We start from the raw sequence: 18,768 nt of genomic DNA on the forward strand, positions 1-18,768 counted from the left end.
TCCATAGGGAACATGAATAGGAATGGCATAACAGGGAACAATTTAAATCACCCCATCTTTGGTGGTGGGGCAAGGATAGCAACATGTTATATCAGAATATTCTATAAAAACCATGAATAGGAATGGCGTAATAAGGAGCAGTTTAAATCACCCCCATCTTTGGTGATGGAGTAAGAATATTCTGATATAACATGTGGTTTTATATCAGAATATTCTATAAAAAAGGGAGGAGTTTAAATCATCCCCATCTTTGGTGGTGGGGCAAGAATGGCCATGTGTTATAGCAGAATATTCTATAGAAAACATGAATAGGAATGACAGAACATGGAACAGTTTAAATTATCCTCATCTTTGGTGGTGGGACAAGAATATTCTGATATAACACATGGTTCTGTATCAGAATATTCTGTAAAAAAACATGAATAGAATTGGAATAAGAGGGAGCAGTTTAAATCATCCCCATCCAAGGATGGCCTTGTGTTATATCAGAATATTCCATAGAGAACATGAATAGGAGTGGCATAACGGGGAGCAATTTAAATCATCCTCATCTTTGGTGGTGAGACAAGAATGTTCTGATACAACACATGGTTCTATATCAGAATATTCTATAGAAAACATAAATAGGAAAGGCATAAGAGGGAGCAGTTTAAATTATCCTCATCTTTGGTGGTGGGGCAAGGATAGCAACATGTTATATCAGAATATTCTATAAAAACCACGAATAGGAATGGCGTAATAAGGAGCAGTTTAAATCACCCCCATCTTTGGTGATGGAGTAAGAATACTCTGATATAACATGTGGTTTTATATCAGAATATTCTATAAAAAACATAAATAGGAAGGGCAAAACAGAGAGCAATTTAAATCAGCCCCATCTTTTATGGTGGTGCAAGAATATTCTGATATAACACCTGGATTTATATCAGAATATTCTATTAAAAACATTAATAGGAAGGGAGGAGTTTAAATCACCCCATCTTTGATGGTGGGGCAAGAATGGCCATGTGTTATATCAGAATATTCTATAAAAAATATTAATAGGATTGGCATAACAGGGAGCTGTTTAAATCATCCCCATCTTTGATGGTGGGGCAAGAATGGTCATGTGTTATAGCAAAATATTCTAGAGGAAACATGAATAGGAATGACAGAACATGGAACAGTTGAAATCATCCTCATCTTTGGTGGTGGGACAAGAATATCCTGATATAACACATGCTTCTATATCAGAATATTCTGTAAAAAAAACATGAATAGGATTGGAATAAGAAGGTGCAGTTTAAATCATCCCCATCTGAGGATGGCCGTGTTTTATATCAGAATATTCCATAGAGAACATGAAGAGGGTTGGCATAACAGGGAGCAATTTAAATCATCCCCATCCAAGGATGGCCTTGTTTTATATCAGAATATTCCATAGAGAACATGAATAGGGTTGGCATAACTGGGAGCAGTTAAAATCAGCCCCATCCAAGGATGGCCATGTGGGAATGGCTCATGGCTGCAGAGATGAAATTTCTCCACTTGGTTCCTCACTGCCCTGGCAGCCTGGCATGGTCACTTTTATCTCTTTGCCAGCACTGCCAAATCAATGTCAGGGAGGTGCCAGCCACTATAGGGATGGTAAATATGCTTGGGCTTTAAGAGGACAGAAAAGGTAAAGATTTAGGAGGTAAATATGCCTGAGCTTTAAGAGGACAGAAAAGGTAAAGATTTAAGAGGTAAATATGCCTGGGCTTTAGGTTTAAGAGGACAGAAAAGGCAAAATTATAATGATTTTATCATCGCAGAATCATCTTCAAACATACAGACAATGAGATACCTGGAATCCAGTATTCCCATGCCTTTCATCTCCTGTACCTGTGAGGGTTCAGCTTTTCAAGGTGTTTTTCTGTGTTGGTCTGTAGATGAAGTCACAGCTCGGGTGGATTAAAGGGCTGTGTGAGGAGGAGGAGGAGGGACCATGGATCTGCTGAGTTCCACACCCAAGACAAGAAGCAAAATGTCCTGAGTAGGAGCTCTTGTGAGCACAGTGTGGTTCCTCTCCTGAGCTTTGTTTTGCTCTGCTTTGTTTTGCAGTTTGCCCAGCTGGTGTCTGTCTACAAATCTTTGGGCCCAGAGAAGTTCCCTCTGATCGAGCAGACGTTCTACCCAAACCACAAGGAGATGGTAGGTGCAAGCAGCAGGGCTAAACCTGCTCCCTGTGCCTCTCAAACAGGGCCTGGGGGGCACAATCCCCTTCTCCCATTTACTGCATGTTCCAAAGCATTTTTGGCAGCTTTGAGGGGCATGGGACAGGGTGAAATCACTGTGGTGGTGAACTGGAGGGTGCTCGCATGGCACAGGGGTCACTTTTCAGCTGCCCAGCTGCAGATCTCAGAGAGATTAAATGCTTAAAAAGACACTGAAGGGCTCTGAAAGTGCAGGAGTCACTTCCAGGGTCGATTTTGCCCCCAGTGTTGTCCTCTCTGGTGCACTCCCAGTGTGTGCTGTCCTTGGAGGGGATGCACTGGGCACTGCAGAGCTTTGAACTCAGCCAAAATCAGGCTGGTTGTGACTTGGGAGCTTCAGGTGCCTGGGCTAACACTGACTCCCAGTGCTCCACAGACAGAAAATAACACAGATGAGGCTGACAGAGTCCCAGGAGCACCTGGCTGATGGTTTTAGGCTGTGGTTCAGTTTTAGGCAGCAGTGAGGAGCAGGGAGTGGGGCACAATAGCCCCTAAAGGATCCTTCAAACTTAAGATTGGCTGTAATTGTATTGGAAAAAGCAGAATTTTGGGTGCTTTGTTGAACTGCAGTCCACAGAAACAAAGAACATTTCATTTTGGGGCAAGAACTAATGTTTCAGACTTATAAGTTTATATGGCATATTTTTCTGAGTGTAGCAGCCCTGTGAGTGGTTTTCCCTGTCTTCATTCCTCTACATTGCTCATTAAAGTCAGAACTTATAAGTTATTTCTCTTTTTTTGAACTTTTGAATGCTGTTCTCCACAGCCAAGTAATTTTTTTTCCATATTTCTATGGTAATGAATGTAAATGTAGAGAAAATGAATCCATTTGGGTATTGCATTGCCACTGAGAACTGCTGCAAGAGCTGCCTGTGATGACACTCATTTGTTTGGTTTTATTCCTCCCAAAGAAAGCATCTGGAACTTTGTGGCTTGGGAAATAATCAGGCAGTGTGGTACAAGACAACATTTTGTTTGAATTTCTGGAGTGGGTTGTAAGATGATCTGGGAGTCAGAGTCTTCTGATGCTGCACTGAAACCATATCGTGTTATTTTGTTTTGGGTTCTCATCACTTTATCAACAGCTGGCATTTGTTGATGCAGAATTTGGCAATTACAGTTTTAAATATTTTTCTTGGTGTTCCTCCTGCTTTTTTTCCTTCCCTTTTTGTTCTCCAACGGGAACCTGGAGCTGTCCCCCCCTCCAGTGCAAACCAGCTCAGGGGGGACGTGAGGAGAGGGAAAAAGCCCCAAATCTCTGGGAATTGAGGGTCAGCTGAGCCTGCCAGAGGTGCTCCTTTCATCCTCTGCTAGTTTGTGCTGAGGCTTTAGGCAATGCAAGGTAAATAAACAATTAGAGATTCCATTCTTTTGTGTAAAAACAGAGCTGCTTTAATGAAACACTTCTTGAAACAGAAACATTCATCCCAGACTGATCACCAAAAACGCTGTGAGGCTTTTGAACTCCTTGCTGGCTGAGTCATACCTACAGCCTTTCCCTCAGTAATTAGTTCTCTTTATTTCACTGCATTCCCACCTCCTCTGTTCTCTGCAAAAACCACACGGATTTTCCAACATAATTGCTGAACAATTTCATTAAAGCCTATCTGGAACGTTTAGGAAGCACCAGCAATATTCCAGGTGGTGGGGTTTTTCTCCCTGTTCACCTATACAGACTCCCTTCTCTCTTCTTTTCCCTACTCTCACCAAAAGTCATGTGAGTCCTTTGCAAATTAAATTAAAATGCTGTGCCAGGCTGTGTTTCTGCTCCACCCTCTCATGTAACACAAACACAGTTTCTAGAAGTCAAAAGAAAACATTGTAAAAAGAATCTGCTGTTGATAAGGTATCAATGCCACTACAGTAAAAATCCTGATATTAAAATAACATATTCAGAATGCCACGTTGTAGTCAAGGCTTTGGAGAGTCTTCCTCAGGGAAAATAAAATCTCATTCTGAGCTGGGTTTTGTAAAGCTTTTCTTGCCACATTTATTGATATGAGGGAAAAAAACAAATCTTGGTACCATCCATTGCGGGGAGTTTGGGCAGATTTCTGCTCAGCCAGAAATCAAAGTGGACAAACCTTCATTGTGAAACACCTCATGAGGGACATTTTATAGCAGGAAAAGTAGGAAACTTTTAAAAACTAATTGTAGCACCCAATTTGTGTCACAGTCTGTCCATAAATATCAGAGAAAGCATTTCTTTGTGCAAGGTGCCCAGAGAGGCAATGTGGGCTGGGTGAGGTTCAGGTCCAATTACTGTAAAACCGAAATAGGACCAGAGCTCTGGGGACTGAAAAGCAGAAAATATCTGTTTGCTGTTATCCAAAAGGCACCATCCCATCAAAATGGATTTGGAGCCAAATGCCACAGCACTGGTACTGAATATTAACCACTGAATATTAATCATTGAATATTAACCACTGAATATTAACCACTGAATATTAACCATTGAATATTAACAATTGAATATTAACCACTTAATATTAACCACTGAATATTAATCATTGAATATTAACCACTGAATTTTAACCTTTGTGGTTATTTAGCTCTGTGGGCTTCTCTAGGTATTGGTTTGATCTGACACAAGGAAATAAGGCCTGGCTTTGAATCTTTCTGGAAATTAATAATATAAATGCACAGCACTGTCAGTAAATAGCTCTGCCAATACTGTCACTGCAATATCAATTATTTTTCAGAAGAAATGTGGCTTTTTATTCCTTTTTGTTTCATTCATGTAAGTCTGTGGTCCAAATTGTTAGTGCCTAGGAAGTTTTTGGTTTGTCTAAAGCAGAAAACAAACCGGGTTTTACATCTGGCAGCTCACAGATATGGTTTTAATTTAGGGCTGTAAATTAAAAGAGCCAGACTGATTTATAGTAGATAAAAAGTGAAACATTGGCTTTCATGTATTAAGGGACACTTATTCCTCAAAGGATAATGATGACACATTTTCCTGTTGGCCTTGCACCATTTGCATTTCACTGGAAATGTGTAAACTTTGTCACAAAAAAAGTAAATCAATTTTAGAAGAGCATTTCCAAACCTGTCCTTTAGATAGTAAAATCTGTCAGAAAAGGCAAGTACTGGAGATTCCCATCCTTCCTATCCTTTAGATAGTAAAATCTGTCAGAAAAGGCAGCTACTGGAGATTCCCATCCTTCCTGAGGCCTCTGCTCCTTTTTTCTGGCTCACAAATAGTCTGGACTTTGGCATTTACACTTCCCTAAGTTTCACCACTGTGAATGGAGTTACTTTTATAAACTTAAATACACGTGTGAAGGATTAGTTACTAACTCCAGTCATCAATCCAGGAAAGTTATGACACTAAAAAAGTTACAGGCAAAATGTGCTGTAACCTTTCTCTAGTCTGAGTTCACAAGTAGCCAAATTCACTGACAGGGTATGGTGGGTGTTGATGAATGAAAACCAATGAAATCCTATTAAACAGGGTGAAACCTCTGAGAGCTTCCAGAAATCATTGCAGTGTGAGTTATGCAATATTTATTGCATGTGTTTTCAGGTGAGTTTCTGAAGTTTGAACAGTTCTGGGGAACAAGTCCTGGTCATGTGTTTAGGGAGGTTGTAAGGGCTGCAGCTGCCCTGAGGATGGACATGGTTTTTGTAGTTCTGAGCATTTTTAGCCTGTCATCATTTGGGCTTGGAATTTGTTCTATGGAATGCTGAAATCCATGGATTAATGCTTTAACCCATGGATTAAAAATCTGGCTTTTCCTTCAGCAAGGTGTGGTTAGTCCATAGGAATGCTGACTTGGGAAGGGGGTTTTGATTATCAAGGCTGTTTCTTAATTTAGTTATCAATGGAAGTTGCAACTCTGTGGATAAAGGGAGCTGTGACATAAGGAAAGTACAAAATGTGGAGCACAGATTGTTTTAATCACAGAAAGTGTTCAACTCGATTCAACACATAAGGAAATATTTGTGAATCTTTTTTTTTTTTAATAGCACATTGTTATAATACTTTACATATACACTGTACAATAATTCTTTCATTTCCAAGACTTTCATACAGAAAAAAAAAAAATAGTTCTATAAAACATTCCGTAGTTCATCAGAAAGATTTGGAATAAAACACGGGGAGCTCTTAACCTGCAGGTGATCAAAACAGTGGGCAAAATTTGTTCTTGAACATTTGTATTGGCAAAATTCTGGGAAAATTTGTTCTTGAATATTCATATTGGCAAAACTGGCAAAATTCTGGCAAAATTCTGGCAAAATTTGTTCTTGAACATTCGTATTGGCAAAATTCTGGGAAAATTCTGGCAAAAATTGTTCTTATACATTGATATTGGCAAAAATGTCAAAATTCTGGAAAAATTTGTCCTTGAACATTCGTATTGGCAAAATTGACAAAATTCGGGCAAAATTTGTTCTCAAACATTCATATTGGCAAAATTGGAAAAAGTTCTGGCAAAATTTGTTCTTGAACATTCATATTGGCAAAATTCTGGCAAAATTTGTTCTCGAACATTCATATTGGCAAAATTTTTGTTCTTGGACATTCTTATAGGCAAAATTCTGGAAAAATTCTGGAAAAATTTGTCCTTGAACATTCGTATTGGCAAAATCGACAAAATTCGGGCAGAATTTGTTCTTGAACATTCGTATTGGTAAAATTCTGGCAAAATTTTCGAAACATTTGTTCTTGAACATTCTTATTGGCAAAATTCTGGCAAAATTCTGGCAAAATTCTGGCAAAATTTGTCCTTGAACATTCGTATTGGCAAAATCGACAAAATTCTGGCAAAATTTGTTCTTGAACATTCGTATTGGCAAAATTTTGGCAAAATTTTCGAAACATTTGTTCTTAAACATTCAAATTGGCAAAATTCTGGCAAAATTCTGGCAAAATTTGTCCTTGAACATTCATATTGGCAAAATCGACAAAATTCTGGCAAAATTTGTTCTTGAACATTCATATTGGCAAAATTTTGGCAAAATTTTCGAAAAATTTGTTCTTGAACATTCAAATTGGCAAAATTCTGGCAAAATTCTGGAAAAATTTGTCCTTGAACATTCGTATTGGCAAAATCGACAAAATTCTGGCAAAATTTGTTCTTGAACATTCGTGTTGGCAAAATTTTGGCAAAATTTTCAAAAAATTTGTTCTTGAACATTCTTATTGGCAAAATTCTGGCAAAATTCTGGCAAAATTTGTCCTTGAACATTCGTATTGGCAAAATCGACAAAATTCTGGCAAAATTTGTTCTTGAACATTCGTATCGGCAAAATTTTGGCAAAATTTTCGAAACATTTGTTCTTGAACATTCTTATTGGTAAAATTCTGGCAAAATTCTGGCAAAATTTGTCCTTGAACATTGGTATTGGCAAAATCAACAAAATTCTGGCAAAATTTGTTCTTGACCATTCGTATTGGCAAAATTCTGGCAAAATTTATTCTCGTACATTCATATTGGCAAGAAGGGGATTTGTTGTGCCTTGGAGGACGCTGCCAGCCCTCTGTGCAAAGCATAACAGAGCAGAGCAGGGGCCTGCAGGAGGTTTGTCCCTCGTCCTGCAGCGGTGCCGGCCCCACGGGCCCTTTGGGGACGCGGCGCTCGTTTCTAGGCCGGCGGGACGGAAGGAGCCTCCCAGGGCGGTGCTTTAGGGACCGTTGGGCGCTCAGGGCTCGCTGATGTCCATGAACTCCTTCTCTGGGGGTGGCCCGCCCCGGTACCAGCTGCAGGTGCCATCGCTGCGGCGGATGCAGGCGTAGTGGCGCGCCTGGTGGCCCTGCAGCCGCCGCTCCAGCAGCCAGTCCGTCCACAGGCACTCGTTGGGCGCCGTGATGGAGCAGGGCACCGAGTAGCACGTGGTGATCTGGGGAGACAGCCGGCCTTCAGCACCCGCAGCCTCCCGGGCTGGGGCTGCTCCCAAAAACGGGAATGAACGGGGCTGGTTTACGTCTACCTGCTCTGCACTCAGCTTGAAACTTCCTCTGAACTGGGGTTTATTTCCAAAAATGGGAATTAACAGCGCTTGTTTGCAGTTATCTGCTCTGTACTCACCTTGCAGCCTCTCTTGGACTGGGGTTCTTCCCAAAAATGTGAATAAACGGGCCTTGGTTACATCTATCTGCTCTGCACTCACCATGCAGCTTCCTCTGAACCGGGGTTTATTCTCACAAACAGGAATTAACAGCTCTTGTTTGCAGTTATCTGCTCTGCACTTACCTTGCAGCTTCCTCTGAAATGGGGTTTATTTCCAAAAATGGGAATAAATGGGGCTTATTTACAGTTATCTGTTCTGCACTCACCTTGCAGCCTCCCTTGGACTGAGGTTTATTCTCAAAAATGTGAATAAAAGGTGTTTATTTACATCTATCTGCTCTGCACTCACCCTGCAGCTTCCTCTGAACAGGGCTTTATTCTCAAAAATGTGAATTAACAGTGTTTATTTACATCTATCTGCTCTACACTCACCTTGCAGTTTCCTCTGACCTGGGCTTTATTCTCACAAATGTGAATTAACAGTGTTTATTTACACCTATCTGCTCTACACTCACCTTGCAGCTTCCTCTGAACAGGGGAGGTTTATTCACATTTTTATTCTCAAAAATGTGAATAAATGGTGTTTATTTACATTTATCTGCTCTGCAGTCACTTTGCAGCTTGCTCTGAATGGGGGTTTATTCTCAAAAATATGATTAACCATTATTTATTTACATTTATCTGCTCTGAAATTACTGTCTGACTTGCAGCTTGCTCTGAACTGAGGTTCATTCTCAAAAATGTGAATAAACCACGTTTATTTCCATTTGTCTGCTCAGCACTCACCTTGCAGCCACAGCCCATCTGGTACCTCTGGTTCAGGCTCTTTTTCTGAGACAAGGATAAATCATCCCACGGCTCAATGTAGTTGCACAAGTGGATCAGCACTTTGCCATCACTTAAAATTTGGCCTGCAGCGTGGAAAACACAAAAAAATCAAAGGAATAAAAGGGTTCTCTAAATATTAGAAGTGTAAGAACACCTTGAGCTTTTAACTAATTGCACCAAATTAGTCATCCTCTAAAATGTTTTAAATTAATTTAATTACAACGGAGAGAATGTTCTCCTAATTGCACGCTGGATGGATGTAAAAGATTAAAGAAGGATATTTTTCCTAAATATGTTGAGAGTCTGCCAGCAAGGGCTGGATGCAAATGAAGTTAAACTGGATTTAGGAGTGTCTGGAAAAATCTGTATTTACTTGGAACCCCAGGCCTGCAGACACACAGGCAGGTGTTTTCTCATTATGCACCTTTGCATTCCTGGGAAAATCAGCACTGTTGGTTTTAATCAAATAATAATGGCAAATACTGAATCAAAATTCCTTCTGTTTACTGATTATATCATCATTGAGCTTCCCTTCCTTTGGAACTGCTCTAAGAGTGCTGCAGGAAGGGTGGAAAATGTGTGAGGTCACACTAAAACTAGAGCTGAACACAATTTTTACATCCTGTTGTGTTTGTATTTAGTACATAAATGCATTCCTTTGCATATTTTAGCAAATTCCCTCCAAGCAGCCACTTCTGAATCCCCAGGAACGTTGATTTTGCCCCATTTTACCTGTTAGAAGATACTGTTTTTTGTTGTTGGCTTCTAGTTTCACTCCACAGAGTGATGAATCAAAGGGGGTGTAGACATACTGGACATCCTTGAGCTTTTCAAATCCTTTAAACATCTGAAAATGATCAGAAACAGAGTCAGCAGTGGAAAACAAGCATGAAAAAACAGTTGCAAAAAAGAGCTGGAAGAGATACAGGGTGAGTCTCTTTAAAGAAGGCTCCAAAGTCTGAATTAATGTGAGAAAACACCAAGAACTGGACTTTTTCTCTACACTTAATGAAATTCATCCAAGAGTTTTAGAAGGGAACTAAGTAGGTCTTGATTTTTTAAATTATAGCTTTTAAAATGTGCTTTTTCAGCGTATTTCATGGATTGTTAAAAGTTTCTCTTCAGTTTATTATTCTACTGGCATATTCCATTCAAGGAGCAATGCAGAGACAGCATTCACCCTGACCAAAAGGCAAATATTTCTCAGTGTCTTCCTCTGGGGAATTTTGGTCACTGGAGTTGTTGGGGTCTCCTGGGACACCAAACATGCTGAGGAGCTGAGCATTTCCTGAGCAGTGTTTTCATATTTGGTCACTAAAACTGAGTGATTCTCCATATCCCAAACTCTCACCAGTGGGGCCATCAGCAATGCAGGGCAACCCTGATGAGGGGAGAAAGATGAGGAGGACTCGATCTTATCAGAAGGTTAAATAATGACTTTATTATACTATATTAATTTATACTATATTATTTTATACTATATTACAGTGAATCTAAACAAGCACTCAATTGTTTAGAACTTTGTCAGCCAACAGTCCTGACATACACACTTGGATTCAATTCAATGAATCTAAACACTCACACCAGAATTTAATTTTTAATTCTTTTCAGTTAAACAATCTTCCACAATGCATTCTACTTGTTTTAAAACAAGACAGGAGTAAAAAGTTGTTTTAAGACAACTACAGGAGCAGTAAATGAGATAAGAACTGTTTTTTCTTTCTCTGAGGTTCAGAGCTGCCATTCCCAGAAATTTCTTTGGGAAGCTGTGCCTTGCTTTTCTCTGTGAAGGGAAATGCAGCTGCATGGGACCTTCTCAAATAACTGCTGGGAAACTTCACCCACCCCTCAGAATTTCCACCCTGCAAGCCCCATAATGGAGAGATTTGGGATCAAAACCCTTTTCAGGCTGGCTGCCCCTTAACCAGCAGTTTCAACCCCGAAAAGAGATCAGAAATGAGGCATTAAAAGATGCAAACAAGCTGGGCAGTGTCCAAGGTGCTGCTGGGTGCCTGTCATCACCTCGTGTGCCACCACCAGCCCTGGTGACATCATGCCACGTGTTGACAGCTGGGGACAATGGCAGGGGCTCACAGCTCTCCCAGTTGCAGCTGGTGTGCCTGGAAAATGTGTTTGTGTTCCTCAAGCCCTCCCAGGGGACTGAAATAGCACAGGCCACTAGAAAATACTCTGTCATATGTTGGTTTTTCTGAAGCTTTATTTATGGAGGGGGGAAGGAAGCCAACGCTGTTGTCAGCGCGCGGCCGATCCAAAAGGATGAGCTGGGATTTGAAACGCTCTGGAGAATAAAACAAACAGGCCCAGACAGACCAAAACACAAACCAAACGGGCACCCTGGCCAAAGCAGCAGTGGGAGCCACAGAAAAGCTGCAGAATGAAGAGGGAACTGTGTCTGTACAGGTCAGCTTTGCCTCGAGCTCTCTCCACGTTCAGAAACCCTCAGGGCCTTGTAGGGAACAGATTTTCCATGGATATCTCAGCTTTGGTCTCAACTTTGCAGACAACACACCTTGATTTAGCTACAAACCCCCTAAATATCCACAGCAATTCATAATGGAGATTTAGTTAATATTTAAATGAGTTTAGTGTTTTGTTGCAGGTTTTTTTGGTTGCTTTTTCGGATTTTTTTTTTAATTACTGTCTGACTTATCTCTGGTTTTGACCTATATAATTGTTACAGCAATTCTAAAGATTATAATCTTGTGTTTAACTCAGTAAATCATATTTAATCTTCTCAATTCTCCCTTCTCTAAAAGCATGGATATTTCTCTGCAGAGGGATAAGGTGGTTGGGTTTGGTTCTGCATGGATGTGTGGTCCTGGTGGGACTTTATTGGAATAGGAAAACAGGGTGAGGATTTGGGGGATAGAGAGATGTGCCCCTGCTCCTAAAGTCTGTGTGGACTCTGTCCCTGTCCTCCTGAGGGGTGGAACCAGCACCAGCACATGGCTTTGCTTGAAGATTTTAGAATGAGTGTGATGATCAATTCAGTTACAAAAGTATTATGAAGAAATATTCATAAAATTACAAATTAATGGGTATATATCACGTATTATCTTCTCTCTCTAATATAATGCTGTAAATATTGCAAGAAAAAAACAGTAATTGAAAACATTTATGGCTTCTTGACATGCTGACCCATTGCTAAAAAAATGAAAGCCCCATTGTTATTTTTTTTTATATCTGAAAATGAATATCCAAATTATCTCTAATATTTCCATCTAGAATAACAACATTTTAATGCTAAGCCTAATGCTCTGGATTTAAAATGAGAGAAACAGAATTTAAGCCATCCCATTAATGGAACAGCTCAACAGAGCAAGAGAGCAGAGAGACAGCAGCATTGTGCTGATGTTACAGTCAAATAAAACCTCCAAGGGCTCTGTGTTCCCTCTCCAAGAGGGGACAATTGATGAGGAAAGTGTGAATATCTGAGTGGTCTAAAAGCCCTCCCCAAAACTCACACTGAGGTGATAATTTTTGTGAATTTTGGTGCTAATTTTTGATGCATTTTACAGTTCAAAAGAGACGACTGGAGGGTCTGTTCTCCCCTGCTGTGTTACATGAAGCAAATTCTCTGCCTGTCCCCACCCTGGGCATGCAGAACACCTGGAGTGCTGTGCCCAGCTCTGGCCCCTCAGCTTGGGAAGGACCTTGGGACTCTGAGCACATCCAGAGGGGACAACGAGGCTGGAGAGGGGCTGGGAACACAAACCCTGTGAGTGAGGAAGCCCTGAGGGAGCTGGGGGTGCTCAGCCTGGAGAAAAGGAGACCCAGGGCTGCCCTCATCACTCTGCACAGCTCCTGAAAGGGGCCTGTGCTCAGCTGGGGCTGGGCTCTGTCTCCAGCAGCACTGACACAACCAGAGCACACAGCCTCAAGCTGCACCAAGGGAAATCCAGGCTGGAGAGCAGGGAAAAGTCTTTTACAGAAAAGGTGGGAAAGTTCTGGCATGGCTGCCCGGGGAGGTGGTGGAGTCCCCATCCCTGGGTGTGTTTAACAAAGCCTGGATGTGGCACTGGGTGCCAGGGTTTGGTTGAGGTGTTGGGGCTGGGTTGGACTCGATGACCTTGAAGGTCTCTTCCAACCTGGTCATTCTGTGAATTCTGTGAATTCTGGGTCACCCAGAGCCCTGTGCTCAAGGCCATTGGCCATCCAAAGGACCCTGCAGCTTGTGGCACTGCAGGGCACCAGGAGAAAGCAGCAGCAGCACTTGAGAGAAGATTTGGAATGGTGAACAGAGGATATCCTCACCCTTCACACTCACTGTGGAGTTAAACTCTTTAAAATGCTGTCACCTGAGGTGAGACGTGGTGTGCTCAAGCTATTGCTCTGAGCTCAGCAGATGAATTGTTCAGCATGTTTAATTTTACCTCATTACATTCCTTGGATGTCACAGGTTACCCCTCCCTGTCACTCCTGTGGGGTTTATCAGGCACCCATGCCTTGCTGGGTTTATTTTGGTGCCACACTGGGTGCACAGAGGGTGGGCAGGTCACAGAGCTCCTGGTTTCCCACCAAAATCCTTCCTTTCCCAAAATCCCTGCCTGCCTGGAGCAGGGAGCTGGGTCCTGGGGCAGGGGAAGGTTTGGTCCTGAGCTCTCTCTGGTCAGGAGGAAGGATTTGAGGGGTGGAGTTACCACAACCCTTCTGTTGTTAGTCTAAATTGAATGAAAGTTTTTAAAATGCCTCTCCAGTTTCCCCATCTCTAGGTCAGGACAAGAGTATTGTGTGTTATGGTGTAGAGCATCTTTCTTCAAAAACACATCTCTGCCTTGTCCAGATCTGGCTGATTTGGGATTAAATAAACTCCTCTTCCTGCTGCCTGAGTTTTGAACAGGCCTCCAGTGGTGAAAATTAGGGAGAAACTCCAAAGCAGCTTCAATACACGAATCTATTTCAGAGATTTCAGTGTGATAAGAATGGGACTATAGACTGAAAATAATCACTCAGATTAGATTTCTCATTCTTCTTGTTTGTGCTGAGGTAGATGATTTGCATTTCTCTCAAGCTCCTGAGGTGCTGCAGAGTAGCAGCAGAACATTGAAGTGCCAGTGGGAGGAAAGGGAATTCTCTGGCATTGATGTATTTATTTCTGTAAGGAAACATTTGAATAAATCCTTAACATTTAAGAGGATGGGAAGTGGCAGATGGTGACAGCTTTGGGGTTTGTTTTAGTAAGGTAGAGACTGATTTGTTGAAATTGTAAAACCTCACCAAGAGGTTTGTGATAACCAGTGGTGTGATAACCATCCCTGTGAACACTTTGAGATTTTCTTGTTTACCAAAGATTCTGCCTACTCAAGCTCCTGTGAGGGGATTCTATCAGTAAATACAACTTCAATGATTGAATATTTTTTTGAGACCATGTAGCCATGCATAAGGACCTTCCTAAGTGTTCCCATTAAATGGAAAAGAGCAAAAATTATAAAATAATATTCAGTGAAAAATGAGATTGAAAACCAATCCACCTCACACATTTGAATTTACAGAGATCACCTACTTCTTGTGTGTTCCAGAAAAAGGTAAATGATCATTTTAATGACCATCATCATGATCATTTTAGCACCAGTGAGAGTTTGATGCTGACTTCCATGGGCTCAAGATGTGTCTTTTTAAACTGTGTAAATGAATATATCTCCTTATTGGAGCTGAACAAAGGGTGGGGAAACCCTGGAGGGTTCTGAACCTGCCTCTTTGGGTGTTTGCTTCCCCAGCCACATTCACACAAAGGGATTTTGGTTTGTGTGATAGGAGGGAGGGAAGGACTCCTGGCCCTGCAAATATCCAGTGAACAAAGGCTTTGCTGCCCCAGCTGGGAATGCTCCCCTCCCTTTGGAAAGGTTGGGTCCTGCACAGCTGCCACACTCAGGGCATCAGGAATTCTCCAAACCCAGGTGTGCTGACACCACTCCCAGAGCAAAGCACAGTTATGGTGCCTTCAAAATCACAAATGATAAAATTCTTCATCAAAATATCATTAGTTAGCAAAAACCTCCTGAATATCAAAAAAACTCCTCCTGAATATTATTTAGCAAAATAATTAAAAATTAATTAAAAATAATTATATCATAATTAAAAATAATTATTTAAAATTAATATTTGACATAATTATATAATAATTAAAATATTTAGCTAAATAATAGCAATAGTAATATAAAAATATCATTATTTAGCAAAAACCTCCTGAATATCAAAAAACCCCCCTCCTGAATATCATTATTTAACAAAATTCTTGATCAAAATAACATTATTTAGCAAAAGCCTCCTGAATATCAAAAAAAAACTCCTGAATATCATTATTTAGGAAAATTCTTCATCAAAAATATCATTATTTAGCAAAAACCTCGTGAAATAAAAAACCCTCCTAAATATCATTATTTAGCAAAATTCTTGATCAAAAATATCATTATTTAACAAAAATCTCCTGAATATAAAAACACCCTCCTGAATATCATTATTTAGCAAAAATCTTCATCAAAATATCATTATTTAGCAAAAACCTCCTGAATATCAAAAAACCCCCCTCCTGAATATCATTATTTAGCAAAATTCTTGATCAAAATAACATTATTTAACAAAAACCTCCTGAATATTAAAAAATACCTTCCTAAATATAATTCTTCAGCAAAAAACTCCTGAATATCCAAAACACCCTCTTGAATATCATTATTTAGGAAAATTCTTCCCCAAAATACCATTATTTAGCAACAATTTCCTGAATATCAAAAATACCCTCTTGAATATCATTATTTAGCAAAATTCTTGATCAAAAATATCATTATTTAACAAAAATCTCCTGAATATATAAAAAAACCAAACTCCTGAATATCATTATTTAGCAAAATTCTTCATCAAAAATATCATTATTTAGCAAAAACCTCCTGAATATCAAAAAAACACCCCTGAATATCATTATTTAGCAAAAACCTCCTGAATATAAAAAATAACCCTCCTGAATATCATTATTTAGCAAAATTCTTGATCAAAAATATCATTATTTAGCAAAAACCTCGTGAATATAAAAAACCCCTCCTAAATATCATTATTTAGCAAAATTCTTGATCAAAAATATCATTATTTAGCAAAAACCTCGTGAATATAAAAAACCCTCCTAAATATCATTATTTAGCAAAATTCTTGATCAAAAATATCATTATTTAACAAAAATCTCCTGAATATCAGAAATAACCCTCCTGAATATCATTATTTAGCAAAATTCTTCATGAAAATATCATTATTTAGCAAAAACCTCCTGAATATCAAAAAAACACCCCTGAATATCATTATTTAGCAAAAACCTCCTGAATATAAAAAATAACCCTCCTGAATATCATTATTTAGCAAAATTCTTCATGAAAATATCATTATTTAGCAAAAACCTCGTGAATATAAAAAACCCCTCCTAAATATCATTATTTAGCAAAATTCTTGATCAAAAATATCATTCTTTAGCAAAAACCTCCTGAATATCAAAAAAACCCCTCCTGAATATCATTATTTAGCAAACACCTCCTGAATATCTCTGAAGCTCCTGAAATGCTGCAGCAGAACATTGAAGTGGGAGGAAAGGGAATTCTCTGGCATTGATGTATTTATTTCTGTAAGGAAACATTTGAATAAATCCTTAACATTTAAGGATTCATTAAAATTTTCCTTTTTTTTTCCCTTATTTTTTTAATCCCTCCTGTGATTTATCCATCTGAGTTGAACTGTGGGGGCAGCTGGAGCCTTTTCCAGCTTTCCCAGCGTTTTGGGGTAAATGATTTTGGGCTGAAATATGCAGAGGTTATCAGCATTGAACTACAAAGAAGCTGAGTGGTTCCATGTACCTTTATTTGTTTGATTTCATACCGGATCATTTTGTGGCTATCGAGGGGATCATCGCTGGCAGGAACCACCTTTTCACTGGAGATTTTTGCTCGGATCACTGGAAGAGAAAGAGAGAGAGAAAAAGATTTCAATGCACGTGAGCAGAAGCCAAATTTTACAAGGAAAAATGAAAATTGTACTGATAGATTTTGGCATTGTTTTGACGCTTCAGGTATGAGTAGATTTGAAGGATTTTACCATAAGAACACCAGCTGAGCTCCTGAAAACAAAAGTAAGTGGGCTGTCTGTGATGGAAATCTGAATTCCCAAGAGTGTGGAAACCTGATTGATGTTACCACTCAGTTTTGACAAAAGATGTCCATCAAAATCTCTGGAAGACTCAAATCCCATAAAATTTGACAAAATACCCATGATTACAATCAGTGAGCAGAGGAAAGGGACACGACTGTTGATTGCAGAATTGTTGATCCAATAAATAGACTTGAAATAAGCAAGATGAAAACATTGATTTCATGCATGAAATGAGAAGAAGAATCTTATATTCACTTTTCTGGGGTTGAACAGAGCATGCCATTAGTTGTGTTAACCTGTAGAAATCAATTACTTCCTTAATTCATTTCCTGCTCTTTAATCAAGGAGAGTAGGAGATTTTATGAAAGAAGAAATGGATTCTTTTCCCCACTCCTTGTTTGAGGCATCTCTCTTGTGTGTGATGTTTAAAATACACCAGGAGTCTTTGGAAAAACCAAAATTAGACTGAGTGGCTTGATGCCACCAAGATAAATGCATCAGAACACAGCTTGGATTTCAGCTGAGCAGAATTTCCTTTGGCACAACTAACAGAACATACCCATTTCCACTTTGCTCTTCAATTTAGTTATTTCATCAGGAAGCACCATCAGAAGAACAAAAGCAACTTCTTTTCTATTCAATTTCTTATCTTCTGGATTAGATGTCTGATAATAATTAAAACCACCTAAAAATTGCATATGTTTCCCTATACAGGCAAAGCTAAAGACAATAAAAAAGCAGAGACATAGTAATATTCATTGGTTTATTGTGGTTCTAAGAATATGGAGCATGGCCAAAGTTCCTCTGGGGATAAAAAATTAATTTTTTTTTTTTTATTATTTTTTTAAATTATTTTTATTATTTATTTTTTACCCAAAATTAGTGAGATGCTCATTTTTGCTCTGTTTTGGAAGGCCACTGCTGCAGCTCCTGGGTTAGAGCAGCCTGAGTTTTGAACAGGCCTCCAGTGGTGAAAATTAGGGAGAAACTCCAAAGCAGCTTCAATACACAAATAGATTTCAGAGATCTCAGTGTGATAAGAATGGGATTATAGGCTGAAAATAATCACTCAGATTGGACTTCTCATTCTTCTTGTTTGTGCTGAGCTAGAGGATGATTTTCATTTCTGTGCTTGTGCACAGACACTGGCAAAGCCAGAGCAGAGCAAAGTTTTGTGACATCAAAATCACGTGTTCCCCCTTCAAAACTCCCATTTTTTAACTCGATTTGCCTCAATTTTTTTTTCATATTTAATATTATAGTTAAAGAAAAGGAATAGGAAACCCAGGCTGAAACACAGTCAGGTGGAAGTCAGTCCCACCTAACCCTGGACAATTCCCATTTTCTCACTAATCAGCTGAGCAAACTGGATGGAATAATCAAGGTGTAAAATTATTATTATTAAAACCAACGTGCAAATTATGATTAAAGCTGCAGATGCCTGCAGCTTCCAGGCTCCAGCAGGATGGGCCCTCCATTAAACCCTTCTTGAGGAGCATTTTGGCCTTGTGGGGAGGAAAGAATTCTTTTCAGTACACGCATTAATT

General features: G+C 39.5%; 2 protein-coding genes across 2 annotated transcripts in view; one reads left to right on the forward strand and one right to left on the reverse strand.

Annotated features, from left to right (window-relative positions):
- The window catches only part of SYN2 (synapsin II), a 203,980-nt gene that overhangs the window by 110,486 nt on the left and 74,726 nt on the right, over positions 1–18,768 (forward strand). The window contains exon 5 of the mRNA XM_071440058.1: positions 2,083–2,172. Coding sequence (XP_071296159.1) covers positions 2,083–2,172 — 90 coding nt within the window. The remainder of the gene's footprint in view (positions 1–2,082; positions 2,173–18,768) is intronic.
- Positions 6,116–18,768, reverse strand: part of TIMP4 (TIMP metallopeptidase inhibitor 4) — a 32,352-nt gene continuing 19,699 nt past the window's right edge. The window contains 4 exon segments of the mRNA XM_071440059.1: positions 6,116–8,078; positions 9,035–9,159; positions 9,809–9,923; positions 16,930–17,027. Of these exon segments, the coding sequence (XP_071296160.1) occupies positions 7,881–8,078; positions 9,035–9,159; positions 9,809–9,923; positions 16,930–17,027 (536 nt within the window). The 3' untranslated portion in view covers positions 6,116–7,880.

The sequence above is a fragment of the Agelaius tricolor genome, unplaced genomic scaffold, assembly GCF_023055355.1.
Source record: "Agelaius tricolor isolate 1412-34295 unplaced genomic scaffold, bAgeTri1.0.p SCAF_14, whole genome shotgun sequence".
Taxonomy (NCBI): Eukaryota; Metazoa; Chordata; class Aves; order Passeriformes; family Icteridae; genus Agelaius; species Agelaius tricolor.